Source organism: Neophocaena asiaeorientalis, unplaced genomic scaffold, assembly GCF_003031525.2.
Source record: "Neophocaena asiaeorientalis asiaeorientalis breed wild unplaced genomic scaffold, Neophocaena_asiaeorientalis_V1.1 scaffold598, whole genome shotgun sequence".
Lineage (NCBI taxonomy): Eukaryota > Metazoa > Chordata > Mammalia > Artiodactyla > Phocoenidae > Neophocaena > Neophocaena asiaeorientalis.
Genome location: NW_020173036.1, coordinates 2300063 through 2326275, shown reverse-complemented (window position 1 = coordinate 2326275; position 26213 = coordinate 2300063). Strand labels below are relative to the sequence as shown.

Below are 26213 nucleotides of genomic sequence, written 5' to 3'. Positions count from 1 at the left end.
AAACCCTGTCTGTGCCTCCAGCTCACTGGGTGATCTACAGAGAGCCGCAGTCTCCTCATCTCTGTGTAGAACACAGGGAATGCTTGCCCTAGCTTTGTCCCAGCATTTTGTAACACGAAAGATGCAGGAATGTCTGTGCAAGTTAAAGTGCATCTTTCCAGCAGACTCACAGATACGGAGAACAAACTAGTGGTTACCAGTGGGGCGAGGGGAGGGGAGAGGGGCAATGTAGGGGTAAGGAATTAAGAGGTACGAACTATTAAGTATAAAATAAGCTACAAGGATATATTATACAAGACAGGGAAAGTAGCTAATACTTTATAATAACTATAAATGGAGTATAACCTCTAAACATTTTGAATCACTATATTGTACACCTGTAACTTATGTAATATTGTACATCAACTATACTTCAATAAATAAAATAAAATAAAAATAACTGTTATATCTTTTCAAAAAATAACTAAAGTGCACCTTTTCAGTGATAGGGCCAAGCCCGAGGGGATTCAACATGAAGGGTTTTGGTTAATTGGGCCTGAAAATTGCCAAACACTCTGGGACTGCTCACTCATCTTCCCCTTGGCCTGAATCCCTAACTCTTGCTAACAGTAGATGGAGGGGGACTGGCCTGGGGGATGGGGGATGCTCTACTCCTGGGAACGCGCTTGGGGAGGAAATGTTGGGACCCCAGCCTCTCTGGGGAGCACATAAAGGGGTCTTCTCTGTCTGTGGCCACACCCTGCCAAGGATATCCTTGAGAGTGACCAAGCTCGGGCCTGAAGTGTCCGCCCTGTACACCCTGTGAATATAAGGAGAACAGGCTGCTTCTTCAACCAGATGCTGGTGTCTGAGCAAGAAAGTGAAGGTCCAGCCCAGGGAAACTTATCAGCAACCAGGAAGGCTCCTGAGCTTAAGTGTTTCTCCCAGCTGTCAGCACCCGGGGCCCCCATAGCAGCGCCTCGCTTGCCTAAGCGTCTTCCAGGGACAGGAAGCTCACCCCTCCTGGGACAGTCCATACCTGTGTTGGCCAGCTCTGTTAGCAAGTCTGTCCCATCACGGGGCTTGAATCTGCTTTCAAACAGTTCGCCCTTCCCTGCAAGGCGTGCGTGGGTCTGCTGCTTCTCCATGGTCACAAGTGGGCACTGCAGATGGGGAGGGAGGCTAGCCTGCTGCCTGGCAATCTCTGCCTTCCACCTGACTAGAGACTTGAAGGCCCTCTCTGCCGTCCACCACACACGTGGACCCCCACTAGTGACCAGACTAGTAATCGGACCCTCTGGGAGAGCTAGCGTGGCCTGGGGGGTGCAGAACAGGAATGGGTTGAGATCTCAGAGAGGTGGTCCTGATAAACCCTCACCATCTGCCCCTTTCCCAACCGCAAATCTCACCCCCAAAGCCTTCAGGGACACATCCCTGGAGTCGATTTGGATTTTTCAGGCCATGCCCTTCCCAGAGCCCACCCACCCCCTTTCTGCCCCGCCCTCATTTCTCCTAGAGACTAGTGGGAGGGATCCTTCCGCGCTGAGGTTGCGCCCTTGCCCTGCCGCTGTTTTACAGTCAGCCTCAAAGAGAGTGGCAAACTCCCTGACAGTCACAGAGGAAGTTCATAAGAAGGGAGAACTCCAGTGGAGCCCAGCCCTACCAGGATTTGCAGACCCGGAAAAAGTCCCAGTTTTCCAGTGCCCTGCGGCCCTGGGGTCCCCTTGGCTCCTGCGCTCCAGACCTGGGGCCAGAGGTCGCGGTAGCACAGAGGAATGCCCTCCCGCCCCCCACCCCCGCCCGCTGCTGGGAGCGGGTCGCCTCAGCTCTGCACCCATTAATTGGTCTCGTTCCGCTGCGGGCGGGAGCGCTCCAGCGGCGCCGATCCGAGCCGTGTCATCCGCTTAGCGCCCTCCGCACCTTTCGGCGCTCCCGCCCACGCCCGCCTCCCGCCGCCGCCCCCACCCCACCCCCACCCCGGCTCTGCACTCGTCGCGGGCCCAGGGCATGCTCCGTGCTCCGACGCCCGGCCTCGGCTGCGGGGAGCAACAAGACCCGCCCGCGGAGACATGGGGCGCGGCCTGCGGGCCGTCCTGGCCCTGGGGCTGCTGTTCCTCCGCCTGGGTGAGTGGCCGCAGGCCCCGCGGGCCCCGGTAGGGACGAGGGGTGGGTGCTGGCGCCAGCCGGGTGGACCCAGGGACAGTTCTGGACCGTTCACTTCCAGAGTGGGGCTCGGGATGGGGGACGGGGACACGGACTGGGGAAGGGGGATTCTCGCTGCTCTCCGCTTCTTCAGAAGCACAGTCGGAGGTTTGGCAGCTGCCCCGAGGGCTGTGGGAGGGTGTTTCCACTCCCCGTGTGACCTTGACCAGGGCACTGCCCCTCTCTCGGCGAGGTTTCCTAGTCTGCCCATTGATGGGGCTGAGACTGGCCGCTGCCTGAGTTCCAAACGCCCAGATGGTGCGTGTCCCTGACAAGCCGAGCCCAGCCGGAGCCCACGGGAGGAGGTGGCCGTGGGCCCCGGTGGGCGCGCTGGGCTCTGGGACGGGAGCCCTCGCCTGCCCGCGCGTGGGCCAGACGCGCGACCACGCCGGTGCCGAGCTGTCCCTGCGCGTGTTCGGGTGTCCTCTGTTCTGTATTCTCTTCCTAGCCCAGGCCAACTTCGCCCCCTACTTTTTCGACAACGGGGTGGGCAGCACCAACGGAAACATGGCCCTCTTCAGCCTCCCGGAGGACACTCCTGTGGGTGAGTACGCCTGGCGTCTGCCCCACTTAGGTCTCCCGGAGGGGCAGCCCACGTTCCCCTGGACATAGAGACCGAACCCGTGACTCCCGGGACATCCTGTTAGCGCTCTGAATTCCCCGGGGCAGTTGCAGGAAAGGAGGGCACGGCGGCCGTGGACACCTAAGCTACTAGGCCAGTCCTGGAGACCCAGGTGCCGAGCCCAGAGACAGGGCCGGCCCCAGGGGCAGGCGGCAGTCCTCAGCGCTGGGGCCTTTACCCACTGCGTGACCTTGAGCAAAGTACTAATGTGCCAGAGCCCCAGGGCTCTAGGCTTTAAAATGGCCCCAGAACAATGAACTCAGTGGCATCTGCAGGGAGAGGAGCCGGAGAAGGAGGGAGGTTCACACTTCCTCTCCATCACCTGGTCTGGGAACCCTGAGCAAAAGGACCACTGCAGTGTAAAGGAAGCACCTGCTCAGAATTCCCTGAATAATCCAAGCATGGGGAACAGTGCTGCGCGTGGGTCACCCCTCCACCTTAAGGCTCCTCCCTTTTCCCTCATCCCGCATCCCCAGTCTTGGTTCCTGGGACAGGAGTCATTTCCAGGCAGAGACCCTAGAGGTAGACCCAGCAGCCCTGAAGCCCTCTGTAATCTGTATTCTAGACTACAATCTGTAAAGTGGCAGGTACTAACAGCCATCTGATAGTCGTGGAGAATAAAGAAAAAGAGTAGGAAGCAGCCAGCCGGGATGGGGCCAGCAGTGAGTGCTCAGCTGTCTCTTTCCAGGCTCTCATGTGTACACCCTGAATGGAACAGACCCCGAGGGAGACCCCGTCTCCTACCACATCAGCTTTGACCCCAGCGCTAGAAGTGTCTTTTCGGTTGACCCCAATTTTGGAAACATAACCCTGATTGAAGAGCTGGACAGAGAGGTATGGGGACCTGCCAGGAACATTGCCTGCCAGGCATGTAGACAGACCTCTGTGGGTGGGAAAGTGCCCTAGAGAGCATCCTTGGAGAGCTCCCATAAATCACAGAAAACTCAGCCAGCAGATCAGGGCCGGAAAGACTGGTTTAGAAAGCGGCTCTGAGTTTGGTAAGACTCCTCCCCTCTGTGCCCTCTGAACCTGCGGGTGACAGGGCATGGGCTGTGTTTCCCTCGTGAGATCCCACACCAGGCTGGTGGACCAGGTACCTGGACCTCGGCCGCGGGATGCTGCCAGCTCTGATCCAATGGCAGACTCCACCAGTGCAGAGAAAGGAAAGGGTGGGTCCCGGAGACAGCTGGGGGACACAGCAGAGGAGGTGAAACTGTTCTCCCCTCCCTGTCACCCTACGGGACGTGGGGACCTCGACACCCACCATGTCAAGGGGAGAGCTTGAGACACCACAGACCTGGACCTCTGAGGAGCTGTAGAATATGGAGAGTCAAGGGAGAGATAAGGGGCAAAAAGAGGAAAATTTTTAAATGGATTAATAACCTCTTCCTGGGTCCTCCAGCACACTTGTTAGCATCTCTCATTCTGACAGGGGTGCATTTTCTGTTGGCACCTCCACCCTCTGGGTTTATGAGAACCCCTGATGGGCCAAGCCCCAAAATAAGGTCTCAAGCATGGTCAGAGGCAGCTTTCAGCCACTCCGCCCTGCTCCAGGGCTCCCTTGAAATGCCCGGGCCTCCTCTGATGCACCCAGCCTCCAGGGGTCCCTATGGTGCCTCAGACTCCTGGACACTTCGTCCTTGTGCTTCACAGAGGGAGGACGAGATTGAAGCTATTGTCAGCATTTCTGACGGCCTGAATCTGGTGAGTACGCACTCCAGCCAGCCCCTGGCCGCACGCGGGGCAGGGCTTCCAGCAAACCCAAGCTGAGGTCCAGCAAGATCTGCCCCAACATGCTCATAGGAGAGAGGGGAAGGAAGGGAGAGAGAGCACACCCACATTCCTCAAGCAGTATCTCCTCAAACCTGCTTGCCCATCCATCTCCTCCCGCCTGGCTCTTGGCTCTGCACCATCACCCAAGCTGAACACCTGGGCACCCGACCCCTCCTTCCTCCCCTCCTTCCCCATAGCTGCCACTTTCACCCAGCCCTCACCACTGCTTCCCGGATAATCCTGGGGGCTCCCGTCCCTCCAAGGCTCCCCGACCTCAATCCACATCTGGAGCCATCACTGTGCAGCACAAGACCTGGCCACAGATCCCAGCTCAGAAAGCGCTAGCAGCTGGCCCCCACTGCCCTCAGGGTGGAATCCAAGCTTCACACTGCCATTCAGAGCACCGTCAGACTCACCCGCCTTCTCTCCCACATTCACCCCACCAGCCGTGTAGCCCTAAATCTGCTTCTGCGCTCTGAACCCACGTATGTGCTTCACTATGCCTTTGCCCGTGTTGCTGCTTCTTCCTGACACACCTTCCTCCTCTTTCCCGCTCACCTGACAAAGTGCTGCAGACCTTACTTCTCACACCTCTGTGAGGCCTCCCTGCTGTCATCCACCGCAGGCTGGGTCAGATGCCTCTTCTCTGGGCCTCTGGATGTAGCCCCCTAAACTGGTGCCTTTGCCTAGGCTGGGGCACACGGTACCCTCAGAGTCATGTGGTGCAGGCCCCAGCCCCCAGCGCCCAGCCTGTTGTGGTTGCTGCCCTGAATGACATCACGACTGTTCTTTCATATGTTGCTATTTGCCCACCACTCCACCCTGCAAAATTCATACCGTCAGACTGTGTCTTCTGTCTCCAGCATGGAGCACAGTGCTTGGCACCGAGTAGTTCCTTAACAGTATGGGCTGCATGAATGAATAAAAGAGGGAAGGAAGGAGGGAGGGAGGGGAAGGGAGGGGGAAGGAGGGGGCAGAGACATACACCTAGGGTGTTAGAGGCCATTGTCCCTTTATCACCTGGAAGGTCTCAATGCTCCAACACCTGTCCCCTTTGCCCCTTCTCAGGTGGCGGAAAAAGTCACTATCCTGGTGACTGATGCCAATGACGAGGCACCCAGGTTCATCCAGGAGCCCTACATTGTCCAGGTTCCCGAGGTGAGCAAGGGGCCACCAGGCAGGGTCGATGCACTCCCGCCCCAGGCCTCTGGGCTGCCCTGTGACCTGGCCAAGGGGACCAGGCATTGGAGTGAAGAGCCCTCTCCATCACTCACTACCCTCTGGAGACCCCTCCCCTCTGTGTCCTCCTGCCACCTCTGTTGCCAGCCCCTCACATTTTTATTCCAAAGGAATGTTCATTGACCATTTTCCATTAGAATTATAATGCGCTTCCTTTTTTGGGGGGCACCCTCGCCCCCTGCAGTGAAAATGCCGAGTCCTAACCACTGGACCATCAGGGAATTCCCTATAATGTACTCTTATTGTGAAAATGTGAATTGTACAGAAAAGTAGGGAAAAAAGAGTTTCAGAAACCACCCTTAATCCCTCCAGCTTGAGACAACATTGTTAAATTTGGGTGTATTTCCTCCTCATCATTTTCATGATCATAGGTTCTTGCTTTCTCTTTATTTTACATAGTTGTGACTATACTAAACATATGTTTTCTGTATTCTACTTTTCACTGAATTTATAACATAAGAATTTTCCTCAGTAATTGTAAAGTTGTGGTAACTAAGATTTTAATAGCTTTCCTTGAGTGCATATTCCAGCATTTACTGAACTGTTCCTTTATGTTTGGATATTAAAGATACTTTAAGTTTTTGCCGTCATAAGAAACATCAAACAACAAACTCTGAGCATAAAAGTTCCTTTCTCTAATTGGAATGATTTGAAATCGCTGGGTCAAAGCCTGGGCACCTGTGAGGTGTTGCCAGATTGATTTTCCAGAATGACACCTGTTTGCCTTTCCCCTAGGATGTGAGAAGGGGTTTGTCTCCTGGTTCCTGGCCGACACTGGCCATTCTGGGAGTTTTAAATGTCCGCTAATTCAGTAGGAGAAAGATATTTGCGCTGGCTCTAAACTGGTGATACGGAATATGTCTGTGTTTGTTAACTGTTTACAGTCACTTCATATTTAAAGCCTTTGTCTATTTGGAGCCGTTCTCAGGGGGAGGATGTCTGTTTGTTCCTCCTTTCCTCTGCCCTTTCCTGACCCCGCTCTGACTCCAGTGTGTCTCCTCCATCAAGGCCCCTCCTCCTATTGGATGCTCCCTAGGTCAATCACCACCTTTCACCTCTTTTTCACCCCTCACTTCCCGGACTCCACCTTTCCGTGCCCCCAGACCCCAGTTCCCTGAGCATCTGTCACTGCCCCTGGGACTGACCTTCTGTGGCTGTGACCCCTCAGGACACACCTGCCGGGAGCAGTATCGCCAAGGTCCGTGCAGTGGACAGGGACACAGGTTCTGGAGGGAGTGTCACCTACTTCCTGAAGGTAAGGTGGGACACACAGGAAATAACCAGAGGCCTGGGCTAGCAGGGACACCTGGACAGCCCCCATCTCCATCACTAAAGCCCTTAGGTCAGTGCCTCAACTATTCCCAAAGATTGTCAGAGATGGTGCATCCCACCCAAAGAGGTCTCAGTAAATGCAGGCGTGGGATGAATAGGTGGGGACCTAAGACTGGCCTGAGAGGAAGCCATCTTCCCCTGACTGGCCCATCCTGGCTCCCTCTGAGTTGACCTGCCTCCCTCTCCCCAGATCTCAGGACCCTCAGCTCTCCCCCCACCAACCCCTCCCCCAGAAGATGGCCTGGGCACTTTGCACACACACAAAGTAAAAGAAACTTGTCTGAGCCTAGAAGTGTCAATAGGAAAAAAGGCAGAAGGGGCAACTCTCAGAATGAGCAGAGCTGTGACACCTCCACCCTACCCTTGTCCATCCATCCCACCCTGTCAAAGGCGGAGACCCCTCCCCACACCTCCTGCCTTTCCCTGGACTCCTCCGGAACCCACTGCCCTCCTTCCCATGGCTGCTGTTTCTGCAGCATCTTCTCTGCTCTCCACAGTTAATCACTTGCTCTCACCATTTTCAAGGCAGTATAGCTCAGTGGCTAGAGACACAGCTTCTGGAGAAAGCCCCTGGGCTCCACGGGTTCTGAAAAGACTCCACCACTTCCCACGCATGGGGCTTCCATCATTGTATGACTTTGCCAGCTCAGCTTCCTCGTGCGTAAAATGGGCAAGTTGAAGGCGCATCCTCATTGGATAGTTGTGAGGATTAAATACGTGTCAAGCTCCAACAACAGCTCCTGACACACAGTCACCCCTCTTCAGATTGAGGATTGTCTCCTGTCCCCATCTGACTGCCCCAACCCCCTACCCAGATGCTGCTGACTGACCCACAGTCACTTAATGGAGGGGTTGGAAGATCCCGAAGGCTCTCTCTGTCACTATGGCTTTCAGCCCTCACCTCCTCTAGGTTAGAGCACTCTGCTGACATTTCTGCCTGCTGGAAAACTCCAGGCCAGAGCTTAGCCCCGAGCTGGGCCCCGTTGTTTTCTAGCTGAGCTGAGAAAAGGGCTGAGGCCCTGCTGCAAGGGAACGTCTTTGCTGGACTGAGGGAGAGGGAGGGGAAGCCCAGAGCCCTAGGAAGCGGGGCCCTGGGGGCCGGGAAGACTGAGTGCCCTGAAGTGTGCACCTCAGCCCTGAGACCAGAGTTCGTGTGATGAAGGGAGGACGGTGAAGACCCCCTTTCAGGAAGCAGAGCAGGTGAGGGACCTGGGTCCCTCCCCAAGGCCCAGCCCGCCCCTCGCTCTTTACAGAATCCACACTGCACCAAGTTTTCTGTGGACCGCCACAGTGGTGTTCTGCGCCTCCAGGCTGGGGCCACCCTGGACTACGAGAAGGCCCCGGCCCACTTCATTGCTGTGGTTGCCAAGGTAATAGAGAGGGAGGAATGGCAGCACCTGGGCTCTCCTCAGCCTCCGTCAGGGGAAGCTGCCCTTGGATTGGAGCAGCTAGGTTCTACAATTGGGGGGCAGTTCGGGGCAGAAGGTACGATGGGGGAGGGGATGGGGTGCAGCCGCTCGGAATCTCTAATGCGTGGAGCCTGCCCAGACATGGACATATTCCCCAGGGAGGCTGGTGTTTCTGAGCCAGAGAGGGCATATTCCCTCCTGGGAGAGGGCATACGCCCCCTCAGGACTGACAGGCCTGGCTCTCCTCTGTAGGCGCAGGTGGCCGTGCCTGGAGACTCATGGCCCTCACATCCACACAACCTGGCCTCTGGGCACCTCTGTTTCTCTGCCCGGGCTTGCTCACCCTCCTCTTCCTCTCTGTGTGACCGGTTACCCTCTCTGAGCCTCAGTTTTCTCATCTGCCCACCCCGAGACTTCACTAAGCTCCTCATACTTCTAAAGCGTGTGACATGGGATCTGCAACTCAGCAGGTGCTCGGCCAAAGCGGCTGCTCTTTCCTGAGGTCAGGAAGCCCCAGCCGTCCCTCTAAGACCCCCATTTTCTTTTCCAGGAAGGCCCCTGCTGGTCACATATTGGCTACAGGGCATCCCCCTCAGTCTGCGCCAGGAGGCTCGTGCCGGGCCTGCCTGCCAGCCACTCCACGAGGGCTGGCTTGGTGGGCGCACAGCTCCATTATACACGCTCAGGCGCGGGTCCACATCATGCTCTTAGCAGGTCCTCAGGAGTGTTTGAGGCTTGGCTCCGGGCTGGGAGAGGGGATTTGGCTCTGACCCCCTCCTCCTCTGCTACTGATCAGACATGATTTCCCTGGAGAGAAACCTAACCCTCTTTCCAAAGGAATGCCTATGAGCGCCTACTGCATAGCAGGCACTGATTGAAGACCTTCTTGCATCATCTCATTTAATTTTCCTAACACCCGTATGAGGGCAAAATTATCTCCAGGTGACACGGAAGCGAACGGAAATCAGGGAGGGCAGCCACTAAGTGACAGGAGCCGGATTCTGTGGGAGTCTGCTCAACTCCAGAGCCCAACCTCTCTTCCCTCTCCGACCCTTCCCCAGGATGGCGGAGGGAGGCTGCGAGGGGCCAGCGTGGTGCTCTCGGCCACCACCACGGTCACAGTCAATGTGGAGGACGTGCAGGACATGGCCCCTGTCTTCGTGGGCACGCCCTACTACGGCTATGTGTACCAGGACACCCTTCCGGTGGGTGGCTGCGCCCCTCAGCCCAGTGTCACCTCCGGACACCTCCTGCCCTGTCCTTCGTGCTGCCCGAGGATCCCCCTGCTGGATGGCTGGGCTCGACCCGGACTCGCGAGCCTCAGCTCATGTGGAGGCCGGCTCTGGACCCCTCACTCAGGCCACAAACAGGTCGTTTTGCGTGGGGAAGTAGGCCTGGGAAGAAGCGGCGGCTTGTGTGTGGAGCACGTACCGGGTGCCCAGGCTATGCCAGGCATCTCTTCACTCACTCAAGCTTACGCCAGCCCGGCTGCACATGTCAGCCCTTCAAAAGGGCTGAGAAGAGAGGCTGGGAAGAGAGCTGATGATTTGGTTTAAGTGGCCCTTTCCTCCACCTCGTACAGGAGGTGAGGTGCCTTTCGCTTCCCTCCCTCTAAGCCTGTATAGCCTGGGGCCCCTCAAACCGGTAGTTCTCCCACAGTTTGCTGCCGAATCACCACACCCCTTGTCGGACATCACACGTGGGCCCAGATGGAAGGCTGGCCTCAGCTTCCTCCCACTTCAGCACAGTCTCCGTCCCTCCTTCCCGCCCCCGCCCCTCCGCCACCCCTGTGTTTTGTGTTTTGAACTCTCAGGTTCCAGTCCTGGGCCTGGCATCTAGGGGCCGGCCTCCCCTCCACCCCGGAGGCCCCACCATCCTCTACTCAGCCCAGCCCTCTCACCACTGCACCCTTTTCCTTCTGCTGGACACGTGCCCATGGGCCTAACGCTTCCTGCCCTTCTTGGCTCAGCCCAGGCACTGCTTTCGCCGACATCTTTGGTTGATGTCTGCTCCTACACCCAGCACGCCCCTCCACGGGCACGCCCCTCCTTGGGGTGAGCCCATGTGTTTATGTGCCCCCCCAGCCACACCTCCCATGGCCACGGCTCAAGAACTCTCTGTGGAATGGAATTGCATTCTCAATTTTCACTTCCCCGGATTCTGATAATTCCCAACTTTATACAACAATGAAAACACTTACTGAGCACTACTCATGTTCTGGGCCCAAGCTAAGACATCACCTTTTCAGATGCTGGCAGCTGAGTGGTGCAGAAGGGCACAGAATGAGGGAGAGAGAAAGGCCGGGCTGCTCGCATGGGGGCTGCAGGTCAGAGCAGGGCGAGGCCCAGACGGTCCTGCTGAGGAGCTAAGCGGGAAGGAGGTGCCAGGGCTGGGGGAGAGGACAGTCAGGAAGCTGCCATGAGGACGAATAGGCCTCCGGGGAGACGGGCCTGAGTAGGGAGACCAGGAGGGGGTGGCAGGCCAGGATCGAGCAGGGCTTGTCAGGTGGGGCAACTTCCCAAAGCCTTCAAACGGCCTCCCAGGGCCACAGGGTAAAATCCTTGTTCCCCCCAAGGGCTCAGAGGTCCTGACCGTCGTCGCCATGGATGGAGATCGCGGCAAACCCAACCGTGTTCTCTACAGCCTCGTGAACGGTGAGTCTGGGGCTCGCTGCTGGGCTGCAGCTACAACTCGTTGGGTAACCAGAGTGAGATCCAACCTCTCCAGATCCCAGTTTCCTCATCTATAGGCCAGAAGCACAGGATGCGTGGAGAAGAGTGGCTGGGTCCCTGCAGGAGGCGGCACGTCTCCTTGGGCGTCTCCTTTGGTCCCTGCTTCTCATTATGTCCAGCAACAGGGAGAGACGCATTGGGCAGGGAGGGGCTGGGGGCTGGATACCGAAAGCGGCACAGGTGGTGCCAATTCATGTTCCCACAGGCTCCTGGGCATACCTCGTTAATGGGAAGGGGTGGCAAGATTTCTTATACTCTTTAAATTGCCATGTGTTTTTCTCATTCTTTTAAATGTTTTGGCCTAGAGCATAGAGTTGAATTCAGTGAATTAAATGCATTGATGATTTTGCGTGTGCCTAGTACTAGCCCTGTACATGGGTGAGAAAACTGAGGCTCAGAGAAGCTAAATTATCCCAAGTTCCCATTGGGTTTGAACCTAAGTCTGCTGGCTCTTTCCACAGCTGGGCAGCAACTGAGCAGGAGAAGCCAGCCCTGGGGAGGGCTCTTGAGCCCTCAGTAGCTGGTCCCCTCCAGGGGACCACCACACCTCGTACCTGGTCCCAGACATGCACACATCTCTATACTCTCACTCAGACACCATCACCTCCTCTGACCCTGTCCCTGGAACATGCCTGGTACACACTCCCCTTCCAGCAGCTCACACACGTGCAGATGTGTCCACTATCACACACAGGCATCTCTCCCCAGGCATGCAGACCTCTGACTGCCTTCCCTCCCCTCCACCACTGCAATCCTTCAAACACCTACCGAGTGCCCACACCACACCATCTCCTCTCCTGTCTTCTTGCATCTCCCTCTACTCCTCCCCTTCCAGTCTTTTCCTTTCTTCCCTCCATTATTTTCTCTCCTTCTCTCCACCTCCCATCTCCCTTCCTCTATACCTCTTTATTTCTCCTTTCTCTTTCTACCACACACACACACACACACACACGAAGCAAAATACTAGAGCATCTGGGAGCCAGAAAGTAGTGAGCTTGAGTCCCAGTTCTGCACTCACTGTGTAACCTTAGATAAGTTACTTAGCCCCTCTGAGACTCAGTTTCCTCATTGGCAAGACACAGATGATAATAGGGGAGACTTGAATGAGATAGCGTCTGAGGAACGTATGGCACCCTGCGCCACCGTGTGGCCTTGTTCAGAACTGCAGGGCACATCTGTCTTCTGTGACAGGCAGTGATGGAGCCTTTGAAATTAATGAGACGTCTGGAGCAATCTCCATCACCCAGAGCCCTGCCCAGCTCCGGAGAGCGGTGTATGAGCTGCATGTACAGGTACCCTCCCACGAGCTTGGCGTTCCCCACCCTTCGGCCCTGGAAGGTTCCAAAGGTGATGAGACCTGGGCTGCCCCTTTACCCCCCAGGGCTCGCAGGATCTAGGGAGGAAGGATCTAGATGTTGCTTCAAGGAGCACCTACAAGAGGTAGTACCTGGCGAGGGGAGCTGTGATGAGGCAGGAGAAGGAAGGATGGAAGCAGCGATGCCATGAACATGGGTAGGACCCAGCAAGTGGAGACTGGTGTTGGGGAGCACTGTTCAGGGTGGGGCAGGCGGAGGCCTTGCAAAGCTAGGAAAGCCCAATGAGCCGAGGCTGGAGGTGAGAGAACATGATGTAGCAGGGGCGCAATGAGGGGTCAGGTGGAACCGGAGCCAAGAGTCCACAGGCAGCACGTAAAGGAGAAACGGTTGGAGCCCAGGTGGTGCCGGAGGAGCAAAGGCCTTGAATACGAGGCATGGGTTTTCCCTGCAACAGGGCCAGCTTTGCGGCCATGCAACCTGTGAGATGACACAGGAGCCACAGTTAGAAGGGTCCCATGCTGGGCTTAATGCTCTGCTCTTGCTGTCTTGAAATTCTCAAGGGGCCCCCTATTTTCATTTTTCACTGGGCCTGCAAACTATGTACCTAGTCCTGCCCAAGAGCAGGGAAGAGCCATGGAAAGGTTTGAGCAGAATTAGTGTCTTGTTAAAAGCTCACTCTGACTGCTCACTAGACCAGTGGGATTCCCAAAATCAGAGAGCTTGGAAAAAAAAAGATTTCCAGGACACACTCCTGAGGATGGGTATTTAGTATGCCTGGGGGAAACCCAGGATTCTGCGTGTTTTGAGCTCCCAGGTGATTCTGGCACCAGTCTCAGCCTGACGTTTGAGAGCACTGGTCCCAGCTTGGGTTTGGAGGGAAGTGGATGAGAGGTAGGGAAGCAAAGCCATCAGCCCAGGTGACAGATGCCGAGGGGCCGTGGGGATGAGCGGAGGCGGAACGGTGAAAATGGACAAACGGCAAACTGTGAATGAGATTCCACAGAATGGGGCCGTGAAGGGTGGGGGAAAGGAGAGGGAGGGATGCATCTAGGGTGGTACCATGCCATCACAAACACAGGTGAGAAGGCAAGTTGAGTAGGATGGGCATGAGGCATTCTGGTGCCTCGGGGACATTCAAGTTGAAACATCCAAACTTGAGGGTAACAGGTTTGGACTTCAGGGCAGACAGCATCAACATACAGGTAGCTGTGAAAGGAGGGGAGGGCATGAGGCCACCCAGAGGAGGGCTGGGGGGAGAGAGGAGCCACCAGCTCAGAAGGCCACTGCGGGAGCACCCCAGGATAAGAGTGAGGAAGAGGGAGATGCCAGGGAAGGAGAGACCAGGGGTCAAGTCCAACCTGCAAAGTGGAGCCACTTTAGCCAAGGGGACAGCACACTTGGAAGGGGGAGGGGGAGCGGGCAGTGCCACCTGCAGCATGGAAGTCAGTGTGAAGTATCTGAGTTGGGGACGGGCTGAGCATTGAATGGGAGGAAAGGGGGCAGAGGGCACAAGCTTCTACCAAAGAAGAGTTAGGAAGCAGCTAGTGTGTGATGGAGTAGAGGCCAGGGAGGGTCATTTGAGGATAGGTAATACCAGACATGCTTATAGGAGAGCGGAAAGAAGCCCTTGCAGGGCCTCACATGGTGTTTGCCACCCGTTCCTGAGGTGCTTGTGGACTCTTGGCCCTGGCTTTGCAGCCTGTATTTGTCATCCACTGCTGCATCGCCACACCTCCTCTCCCTGCAGCCTCCCCCTGGGCAAGTGGACACGAGTGCAGAACATGGTAAAGCTAGGGTTTGAACCCACATCTGGCTGCAAAGAGAGGGCAGTGCGGTGAGGTGGAGAGAGCACTGCCTAAGGAATCAGACACATCTACCTTCTTCCTAGTCCAGCTGTGTGACCCCAGGTGACTGCCTCCCTCCTCTTGCCTCATCTGAAAAACGGGACAAGTAATAGCCCTATACTAGTTTCCTATGACTGTTGTAACATATCACCACAAATGTAGTGTCTTAAGACAACACACATTTGTATCTTGCAGTTTGTGAGTCAGGAGTAGAGTCAGCTTAGCTGGGTCCTTAGTTTCAAGGTCTCTCACGTAGCTGCCAACAAATTTTCAGCCAGGACTGGGTTCTCATCTGAAGGCCCAACTGGAGGAGGGTTAGCGTCCAAGCTCACATGGTTATTGGCAGGATTTAGTACCTCATGGGCTGTCAGACTAAGAACCTCTGTTCCTTGCTGGCTGTTGGCTAGACATCACCATTAGTTCCTAGGAACACAGGCCTCTTCAACACAGCTGTTTGCTTCATCCAAGCCAGCAAAAGATAGATATAGATAGATATCTTCTATCTATCTAGAAGATAGAAGTTATGACCTAATCTAATCACTTATCAGTGATTAGATTAATCTAATCACAAATTAGTGACCTAATCACTAAGTGATATCTCATCACCTCTGCCATATTCTATCAGCTTGAAGCAGGTCACTAGGCCAGGCCACACTGAAAAAGAGGAGATTACATAAGGGCACGAATACCAGGAGGCAGGGATCATTGGGGCCATCTTGGAATCAGCCTGCCACACAGCCATAGCCACCTGTCCCCACCCCAGGTGACTGAGGTCAGCTCTGCAGGGACCCCAGCTGCCCAGGCCATGGCCCCTGTCACCATCCGGATCGTGGACCTCAACAACCATCCACCGACATTCTATGGAGAGAGTGGACCCCAGAACAGATTTGAGCTGTCCATGTATGAGCACCCGCCCCAGGGGGAGATCCTGCGGGGCCTCAAGATCACCGTCAATGACTCAGACCAGGTATGTGGTCCTGCCCTCGACTCTGTCTTCCTGCAAACCACATGGGACCAAGTCCCAAAGCTGAGCCCGCATGAGCCTTTCCTGCTGATGTTCACAGGGGCCTGGAGAGTCACAAAATGAATGACGCAAGAGTGGGTAACCAAGAGAGAGAGGAGGGAGGGTAGATAATCAAAGACCAGCTGCTTGGCCTAAATATATTCACAATCAATTAAGAGGAAAAAGCCAGTCAAATGCAAGCACCTCTGCGTCTGACCCTCCAGACTTTGCAGATGTGGCCTGTGGCCTCCTGTGCCCGGCTCAGGGCTAGGCTTTCTGTGCTTGTTTCCTTGCTGAGTCTTCATAGTCTGCTCGACCCTTCTGATTCTTCATCACCTCCCCTATAGAAAGAAGTAATAATACTCACCTCCCGGGGTCAAGGGCACGTGAAGGCTCCTTGCACAGCGCGACTATCTAATGAGTTTCTGTTCTCATCCATCTTCCCTGTTTCCTTTCTCCAAACTGTTGTCCAGGGAGCCAATGCCAAATTCAACCTGCGGCTGGTGGGACCCGGGGGCATCTTCCGAGTGGTCCCCCAGACGGTCCTGAATGAAGCCCAAGTGACGATCGTTGTAGAGAACTCAGCCACCATTGACTTTGAAAAGTTCAAAGTGTTAACCTTCAAGGTAGGTGATGCTTTGCACTACCCTGAATGGGGGGTCACAGCAGCACCTAGATTCATTCCTAAGGGGTCCCTTGTCACACTCTGCCCCTCCTGGCCCTGCTCCTTTCCTCTCAGTTTCTCTGCCCCTCCTGCTGCTTCGAGGAGTAAGTGGAAAAGGGAGAAGAAGAATCACGACACAAGACCCTTCTCATACTGCACACAGCCTCACTGAGCTCCCGCTTCTCAACTACGACTGTCCCCAGGAGTGCATGGAGGGGTGTCCAAAGAAAAACTACCAATACAATGTGCCGTGTGAATAGATTGAGAGAAGAAAACTATTTGATCCTCAGGATAGATGTTTTCTCATACACATTTGACATATGTCACCTATTCTGTTAAAAACTTTAGCAGGAGATGAAAAATATACTCCTTTGTACTTGTAATTATTTAAAATGATAAACATAAATAAATAATGCATATTATACATAAATATATAATTTATATTAATAAAAAGGAAAAATACTTTGTTGGTATTTTTTAAATTGTTTTAATTATTTATGATTATAAATGCATAGACACCGATAGCTAGCATCGTGTTTAAAAGTGAAATTCTACACAACATTGTAAAGCAACTATACTTCAATCAATCAGTCAGTCGATAAAAGTGAAATTCTAAAAGCATTCTATGAAGTCAGGAACAAAACGTGGATAACTGCTCTCACCACTATTCTTTAACACTATTCCTAGAATAACATTATTCCTGGATAAAAAAAGGAAACAAAAGGTACAAACATTAGAAAGGAAGAGATAAAAATTATTATTATCATCATTATTTTAGATGATGTGATTGTTTGCTTAGAAAAATCTAAAAGAAATGATCGAAAAACTGTTAGACACAGCAAAGTTGCTAATATGTTTGATTATAAAGTTGATACACAAAACCTAATCGTTTTCCTACGTACAAAAAACAGCAATGAGAATAATGGAATAAGAGAGCACTTGTACAGTGACAACTAACAGATAAAATTTCTAGGAATTACCATAACAAATATGCAGCCTCTAAATGACAAAAAATGCACAAATTTAACAAAAGGACATAAAGAAGGCAAGAAATATAAAGACACACCTGTTTAAAAATGCAAATTCTCGTCAATTAATAAAGAATCACACCACCTCAATTAAGTCTTACCCAGAATTTCCTTAGGGGAGGAGGGAGGGGGCTTGACACAATTATACTGGTTTTTATCTGGAGAAATAAACCTGAATAGTCAGGAAATTCAGGTAAAAAGAATATGAGGCAGGAACTTACTCTAACAGATATTAAAGTATATTATGAAGCAAAATAGTTTTTTTAATGGAAGTTTAAAACAAAGGAATATGCAAATCAGTGGAGCAAAAGAAATTGGTCCCAATGCAAATGGCAACCATAAGGAAACGGGCATTGCAGTCAGTGGGGAGGGAAATGATGTGTGCCTTAGAGGTGCCCCCTGCAGGTGGGGGCAGGCATAGCTGGCTGGCTGCTGAGAAAACGGGAGACAAGGCAGGGATGGTACTGAGACGGGACGTGGCAGGCTCTCTGCAGAGCGACTGCCACCCAGACAAGTCCTCCTTTTCCTTCCTTCCCCAGCTCCTGGCCATCGAAGTGAACACCCCAGAGAAGTTCAGCTCCACAGCGGACATCGTGATCCAGCTCCTGGACACCAATGACAATGTCCCCAAGTTCACCTCCCACTACTACATTGCCAGGATCCCCGAGAATGCCCCAGGGGGCTCCAACGTGTTGGCTGTCACAGTGGGTTGGGGCTGACCCAGGGACTGGGGGTGAAGGGGGCCTTGTGAAGTCAGACAAACTGGGGCTCCAGTTTGAATCGCGAAGCCCACACTCACTGGCTGTGTTCTTAGACAAGCTACCTGCCCTCTCTGAGCCTCAGTTTCTTCCATACAGTGGGAATAACAGCACCTCACAGGACTATAATGAGGACATATAATGAGAAATACAAGGCCTTCCAGATCTGGTTCCTCCAATACTTGAGATCTCCTGGGGCGAAACTAGGGCTCCAGAGCAGGGCTCCAGATCAGTTTCTCCCCAGCTGGGCAAACCCCCCAAATCCTTGTTTTGCCATTGAAAGCAAGAGCTGCCAACATGCCCTGACAAAGGGGCAGGGGCCACCGGGAGCTTTCTCTCTTCCAGGCCGTCGATCCAGACACAGGTCCCTGGGGTGAAGTCAAATACTCCATCTATGGATCCGGGGCAGACCTGTGAGTAGATCCAGAATCCCGGACAGGACCTCAGGCAAGGGATTTGGGAGGCTGAGGGTGGAGGAGGATCTGTGCTAAAGGCAGGAGGAGCCTGGGAAGAGCAGGACCTGGGTCGGGGAGGCGAGCCTGGGCACAAGGAATGGAGGGGAGCTGTAGAGAGCCTGGCGTCGAGGTGTGGGGACCCACCAGGTGAGGTGAGTCTGAGAGCAGAAGGGACATCGTTATGGCCTGGAGCTGGGGCTCGTGGCCTTGGGGGCCAGGCAAGCAGTGCTGGGCTAGGAAGGGGCAGGTCGCGGGAGGAGAGGGAAGGGCTGTGACTTGGGTTAAGTTCTACATTGGTAAGACTGCTACGTAGGAGGGTGGTCCTTCGGGATGCCTTGGGGAAGCGGCCTGGTGCATTACCGCCCCTTCCTGTAGGCGGCTCCTTACCGCAGGCGTGTGTGCACCTCTGTGAGTGTACACGCATGTACGTGAGTGTGCTTGTGTACACCCTTGCCTGCGCTGTCTGTGCCCAACAGCTTCCTGATCCACCCATCCTCTGGGATCATCTACACCCAGCCCTGGGCCAGCCTGGACGCCGAGGACACTGCCAGGTACAACTTCTACGTGAAGGCAGAGGACATGGAGGGCAGGTACAGCCTAGCCGAGGTGTTCGTCACGCTGCTGGATGTCAATGACCACTACCCCCAGTTTGGAAAGCGCGTCCAGGAGAAGACAATGGTGCTGGGGACCCCAGTGAAAATTGAGGTGGGCTTCGAAGGTAGCTGAGGTCCCGTAAAAGTCTTGTCCCTGCAACTGCAGGCGGCACTGTAGCATAAGAATTTCTTTTAAAATATACTGGATTCCTGAAATAAGCAAGGGTTTTTAAGGTACTTTATATACCGTCATCCCCACCTCAACCCAGAAGTAACCTCTGAGAAAGAAGATATTTTTGCCACTTTACACATAAAAAAAAATTAAGGCTCAGGCAGGTTGCATGTTTGGTTTGCCTGAGTTCACACAGCTGGTCTGCCTGCCTTTACAGCACCGCTTTCCCTGCTGTACTGCCTTCCCGATACGGAAAAAGCATGAACCCTGGAACCCAACAGACTTGACTCTGGATCCCAGCTCCCCTCCTTCTACCTCTCCATCCTTAGACAAGTCACTCCGCCTCCAGGCTTTTGTTTTTTGACAATACTGGACTGCCTAGACTTGTTCTGAGAATGAATTGCTACAACACACAGAGAGAGCCAAGCGCAGACCCACCCTGGCTCATTCAATTCCTCTCCCAGCTCCATTCACTCAAATAGGATTAGGACCATTTCCCTTCAGCCCAGCCAGCTCTATATGACGTGTTGGTTGAGCCAGGGTACACAAGTATCGCCCTCGAAGCCCAGCTCTGTCTGTCCCTCTCTGTGCACAGGCCACAGACCAGGACGCAGAGGAGCCCAACAACCTGGTGGACTATTCCATCACCCACGCAGAGCCAGCCAACGTGTTCGACATCGATACACACACGGGGGAGATCCGGCTCAAGAACTCCATCCGCTCCCTGGATGCCCTGCACAACATCACACCCAGCGGGGACCACACGTGGTCACTAGAGGTGCAGGCCAAGGACCGCGGCTCCCCATCCTTCAGCACCACGGCCTTACTCAAGATTGACATCATAGACACTGAGGTGGGTACGGAGCCGTGATCTGCGGGGGAGTGGGGGGGAGGGCCAGAGGGCCAGCTCAGACCTCGCTGCAACATGGCCAGAGGGAGAAAGACCACCTTCCTCCAAAGACACCCACCCAATTCTCTTGAAGACCACCTGTGCCATCAAACACACAGGCTTTGAAGTCAGCTCGAAATCCTAGTTTCAACACTTTGTGATGGTGTGACTTTGGACTTTGCTAAGCCTCCACTCCCTTTCTGTAAAATGGGACTAATGATGCCTCCTTCACATGGGTGTCGAAAGGCAGAAGTAAAATCATTATGTGTAGTTCTCAGTTCAGGGTCTGGCAGGAAGTCATCACTTAAGAGGTTCCTAATGCACTTGGGCAAACGTGACACACACTCCCCCCAATCAAAGGAAAGCAGTAGCACTAATGCAGGAGTTCTTCATCCAGAAGAGGTGCTTGCATCTTGCTCTCTCTGTGTGCATTTTTCTGCAGAGGTGCATGCATTGTGTTTTCTCTGTGTGCATTTTTTCTGCAATGAAGCCCATAGTGCTCAGCAGATTCTCCAAGGGATGCCTGACCCCAGAAAGCTTAAAAACCATCAGGCTTACGACCCCTGCTCTGTCCTCCGGGGACAAGGCAGGAGCAGCCGAATGCATCTTTCTTCCAGATGCTGTCCCGAAACCCCATGGCTGCCTTCCTGATGCAGACCAAAGACAACCCCATGAAGGCCGTGGGTGTGCTGGCCGGCATCATGGCCATTATTGTGGCCATAACCGTCCTCATCTCCACCGCCACCTTCTGGCGCAACAAGAAGTCCAACAAGGTCCTGCCGGTGCGGCGTGTGCTCCGCAAGCGGCCCAGCCCTGCACCCCGCACCGCCGGCATCAAGTGGCTCAAGTTCAGAAGGACCAAGGCCGCTGACAAGTTTGTGCTCAGAGAGGATCCTCCCAATGAGAACTGCAACAACAACAGCCTGGGAAGTGCACCGCCCCCCAAAGTCCCCGCTCCCCCTCCACCACCCAGCGTGGCACCCAGCATGGGACCAGCCCATTGGATGGTGCCTACAGTCTCTGGCTCACTCGCCCCTCAGCAACCCCATCCATCACCAAAACCCAAGGCCTTGGCAAAACACAAGGCTGCGGGAAGACCCGTCCAGTCAGCTCTGGTCTCTGAGCTCAGGCAAAAGTTTGAGAAGAAGAATGTGCATAGCGAGGCTTACTTCTAGAACGTGTCCTGTGGTCCGTCTCTCCCAACCCGATTGCCCAGCTGCTTGGGCCATACTCCCCAGCTCTGCCCCTTAGGGTCACCCCTGTTTTATGCAATGGTGTAACCCCCATATCCAGGGCTCAGGACGGTGCCTTGGGCGAGGAATTTCTTTCTCTGGTTATGGATGCAATTGGCAAATACTTTCCCGTCACCCAGATCCTCGGCACAGCTTCGATGCTGCCTGTTCTGCAGAGGCTGGGAGTTGACGAGGAGCCAGATCTATGTCTTCTACTCACCAACCCCAGATCTCACAGTGTCTCTTGGGTCCTGCTGGGGCCCCAGCTTTCTCAGTCCAGGAGCAGGGCCCTGGCCACATGTGACAAGGTCAACTAGAACCTGGATCCTGAAATCTTCAGCTAAGAACAGGAGCAGATAAAGGGGGTTCAGTGCTGACTAAGGTTGAGGGTCAGCGAACCTTGCAGGCTGTAGGAGACCAAATGCAGCAGGGGAGGGCAAAGATGCACCGAAAACTCACGCTGACTGTGGACCTGTGCCTAAAAGCCATTGGAAGGTGGAGGACGGTGTCTGGGCAGAGACTGTGGGCCCCTGCTATGCCCACATGGGCCTGCCCTGGTCCCAGAAATAGCTGGAGCCACGCTGGCAGCCCTAGAGATAATCCGGAAAAGCATCAAGTCCCCTTAGGAGCTGTCCCACCAGAAGTCCTTGAAGAGACAGTGCAGGGCTGAGATCTGGGGAGACTTCCATTTTTATCCAGCTCTTCTACTCACATGCTGTCACCTTGGGAAAGCTGTTTAAACTCCCTGCTCTGCTCTTTCTCATCTGGAAAATGAAGAAAGTGAATCTGCCTCATTCATGGGTCTGGGGCGAGGATCAAAACAAGTAGTAGCGACAGGGGCTTTAACCAAGTGCAAAGCAGCACAAATGCAAAGTATTTTTCCGCAGCCCAGTTCTCTGGGGTGCAGCTCTTCCACAAAGTATTGGGAGCCCCTCAGCTATTCTTCCAAGCACCCCCCAGGAGGCGCTGTGCTGGGTGAGGGCACTGCCACTGATCCACCACAGCCCGAGCTGGGTGATGGCATAGCTTCCCTTCCATGTCTCCTCCCTCCCCACCCCCCACCCCCCAACTACATCCCCTGTGCAGCCCAGGACAGCCATTGTCAGAGAGGACCAGAGCCGGGCAGCACATCCAGCCAAGGCTCCGTTTTGCCAAGATGACGAAAATGAGTTCCCTAGAGGACTGATTGCCAGAGGCCACATAGCAGTTTGGCGGCAGGGAGCTCATTTGAGGGCTCCCGGCCCCTCAGCATGTTTGTGTAGCTGGGGCACACCTCATCAGCTTGTGACCACGGCCTCCAGCAGAGACGACATGCAGGCCTCTATTAATGCAAAGAAGTTCCGTCTGACTTTAAGGAAATCTGCCAAGAGGAAGTCTAAACGTGTGCCCAGAGAGAGAAACGGAACAATTCTTTGTGTTTCGCTCCACTCACTAATAACCTCTCTAGAATATGTCCGTGATTTTATTTAAACAGATTACATGCACATGTGGTTTTCTTGATTTTTGAGTTGGTGTTTGAAGGTGTGTTACTCAGATGTGCCAGTGTGCAGGCTTCTTGCCAGGGTTTCTGCAGTCCACAACCCAAGCTGTATTAAGGGTTGGGCTCTAACAAGCCAGGAGCCCAGACTGAACAAACAGGTACAGGTTTCAGGACAGGGCTGTGCTGGATCACGTTTGCCCTCCATAGGCAATGCAGCGCCCTTACGACTTGCATGCAGTTAACCTCTTTTGTAAATGGTAAATAAAATCTGTTAACCAAAAGCCAAGCTGACCTCTGGCTGCCTGCTTAGCATCAGTGTTAGCTGACTTGTACAGACCAACTGTCCCGACAGCCAAGCTCAGCCTGCTGCCTGGCTCCTTTGACAGATCCATCCCCCGACCCCCAGATCCGACTGTGGGGGGCTGCAAAATTTTGTTCAACTTGCCACGCATACATCTGTAACAGCAACACGCCTGTGGGGCTTGTCTACCTGAGTGTGGCTTATCAGAGCCTGGATGAGCAGGACACACCTCAGCAGGGCTGCTTGGGGAGGAATGGCAACTGCAGCTAAAATTAATTATCTCCCAGCCCAGCCCAGCGAGGGCAGGAATTGGGAGGCCTGGTATAGGCAATGAAAGCCCAGGAAGCAGTGCTGTCTCTGGGACATGAAGGCCCCTGGGCTGGAAGCTCAGGTCAGTATCAAGGCCCAGGGGTGGGAAATGGGGGCTCCAGGACAAGCCCAGGAACTTGAACCAAAGGAGAGGCAATCGTGGAAACTGGGCATGTGAGCAACTCTTGTACTGGGAAGCATGGGGAAAGTGCCTAGTTGCCAGCACCAGCCACATTGAGAAAGAGGAGGAAGCTGTGGCTAACACCAAGGGACTAGCAAATGTGGTGGCCCTGGAGGGGACCCTCTGGACAGTGGGAGTGAGGCCAGGCCAAGTGCTACTGCATTAGGGAACAGTGTGGGCCAAGGGACTGCCTGCCCAGCCACACTAAGACAGGCACAATGTTAGACCTCAAGGTAAAGAGCTGGGAGGCAGGGATAACAGATTGGGTGGGCTCTACCACTCCTGGGCCCCAAGGATAGATGGGCAACCAACAGATGTGACTCCAAGACGTCTGTAGAACAGTGTGTGCTTTTTTCCTGTTGTTGAGCTCAGACTTTCTAATTATATGAAATAACATCGTGCTCGGGAATTCCCTGGCAGTCCAGTAGTTAGGACTCCGTGCTCCCACTGCAGGGGGCACGGGTTCGATCCCTGGTTGGGGAACTAAGGTCCCACAAGCTGCGTGGTGTGGCCGAGAAAACAAAAACAAAACAAAAAACAAACATTGCTCTTTACAGTCTGACAGCCCTGGGTCTGAATCCTGGTTCTGCCACCTAAGTGTGACTTGGGACAAGACACCGAGCATCCCCGGGGCTCACTTTCCTCATCAGTACAGGATGCAAAAAAATCACTGCTATGAGGATGACAAGAGCTAATCTATGCAAAGCACCTGCCACCAGCTTTGTTTCTGCTGATACAAGCTCAGGAGACAGGCGCTACTCTTAGCTGTACACGAGGGCATTTGAGGACGGCTGACGGTCCCATGCTAGAGCATCATACCCTGAGGAAAGGATTTCTTCTGCTCATCCTTACCTCCAGGATGTTTCCACCCTCTGATAGGAGAAGAGAGGAGAGTGGACCAGGAGGCAAGTGGGGGAGGGCGGGGCAGACACCACAACATCTGTGATCTTTGCAGCCCTACAGATTGCGTTTGAGCATCTATGCTCCCAGGGAGTTAGGAACCAATGAGACTGCCCCTAAGAGGACCCATGGGACTCTGTACTGAACAGCTGTCCCCCAGAGTCCAGCTGGCGAAGTTTGGCAAGAGCTGGGCAGGAGCCAGAGTCTCCTGGTTCTCTGACGACCGGACGCTTTTTTTAAATTAATTTTTATCAAAGTATAGTTGATTTACAAAGTCATGTTAGTTTCTGCTGTACAGCAAAGTGAATCAGTTATACATATACATATAGCCACTCTTTTTTAGATTCTTTTCCCATAGGTCATTACACAGTATTGAGTAGAGTTCTCTGGGCTATACAGTAGGTTCTTATTAGTTATCTATTTTATATACAGTAGTGTGTACATGTCAATCCCAATCTCCCAATTTATCCCTCCCCACCACGAGGACTGGAAGCTTTGAGAAAATCCTGGGTCAGCTCACCCAGCATGGATGTTGGCATCTGTTGGCAAGCAGGAATACTTCCCTGACAGTCTTCAAGGGCCCCGAGCGTGGGAGGATGGGCAGAGAGAATGGGGAGGATGCCAGGTGAGGACTAAGACTGCTGACCGGCATGTGGACACAGGGAAGACCCCTTAGGAGATTCACAGAAATAACTGGGTGAGGGGGCAATGCTCAGAAGGTCTTAGTTTCTGGGCCTTCCCTGGTGGTCCAGTGGTTAAAAATCCGCCTTCAAATGCAGGGGATGTGGGTTCGATCCCTTGTCGGGGAACTAAGATGACGCATGCCTCGGGGCAACTAAGCCCACGTGCCACAGCTACTGAGCCCGCGTGCCACAACTAAAACCCAACTCAGCCAAAAATAAAATAAATAATTTTTTTTAAAAAATAGAAAGTCTTAGTTTCTAGAATGAAGTGGGTAAGGCTTAAGCAACCATAATTTGATCAATAAAGTAAGTGACCTTATTTTGTAACAATGGACTTGTGATGTTGGTGACATTATAAAATTGTACAAATGCACCTCTTTGGCTGAGTGAGGTCCAGCCATTTATTTATTAATCAATAATTTACTCAATCATTCTTTGAATAACACAATTTCTGAGTATATCATTTGTGTCAGGCCCTCCTGTAGGTGTGAGGGACACAGGCTCTAACAAGCAAAAAGAAAAAAGGACAAAACACCTCTCTCAAGTTGCTAATAACAGATGCCTAGGACTAGCAATGGCTTCATTCTAAAAGCAAGTAGCCCTGCTCACAAATGTCTCCTGTATCAAAGGCACTTACCTTAAATAGACATGGTATAAGCTCTAAACAGATTCCCAAGAGCATGACAACCGAATCTAAAACTATAGCATATTTGAAACACTATTTATACAGAACAGAACATTAATTAAGCATTAATTAAACAGAATGTGAAGGACATTAGCATAGATACCCTGTCTTTATATGTATATATACATATATGTATGTATTTCTACATAGACACACATATGTAATCCTAATAAGATCTGCTGTTCCAAATGACCAGTCTGTCTTCTGCGTCACATTCAGAGGAAACACAAATGGACATGGATGCCTTAAATGGTGATACTTATTCAGGGCTTACTATGTGCCAGGCATTGTTCTGAGATCTTTACATGTAAAAATTCGTACAAGCATCAGGACAACCTCATGCGGTAGGTACTATTATTATCCTCATTTTACAGATGATGAAATTAAGGCTCAGGGAAACAGAGTCACAAAGCCAGTAAGAAGTAAAGCTAA

At 53.2% G+C, this 26213-nt stretch overlaps 1 protein-coding gene across 1 annotated transcript; it reads left to right on the top strand.

Moving 5' to 3' along the window:
• The first annotated feature begins 1936 nt into the window (after positions 1–1936).
• Positions 1937–22965, top strand: CDHR1 (cadherin related family member 1). The gene is made up of 17 exons (XM_024742505.1): positions 1937–2103; positions 2630–2725; positions 3492–3637; positions 4457–4507; positions 5645–5734; positions 6984–7070; positions 8401–8517; positions 9618–9761; positions 11132–11210; positions 12480–12580; positions 15212–15415; positions 15925–16077; positions 17683–17847; positions 18247–18314; positions 18833–19061; positions 19717–19974; positions 20628–22965. Exons 1-17 carry the CDS (start codon positions 2049–2051, stop codon positions 21183–21185), a joined length of 2601 nt encoding a protein of 866 aa, XP_024598273.1. The 5' UTR covers positions 1937–2048; the 3' UTR covers positions 21186–22965.
• The last annotated feature ends 3248 nt before the right edge of the window (positions 22966–26213 follow it).

Excerpts from the sequence above, each read along its gene's own strand:
- CDHR1 (XM_024742505.1), top strand. The coding sequence starts at position 2,049 with ATGGGGCGCGGCCTGCGGGCCGTCCTGGCCCTGGGGCTGCTGTTCCTC. Across the intron at positions 18,315-18,832 it reads TATGGATCCGGGGCAGACCT|CTTCCTGATCCACCCATCCT; the intron begins GTGAGTAGATCC and ends TGTGCCCAACAG. Across the intron at positions 19,062-19,716 it reads GGACCCCAGTGAAAATTGAG|GCCACAGACCAGGACGCAGA; the intron begins GTGGGCTTCGAA and ends CTCTGTGCACAG.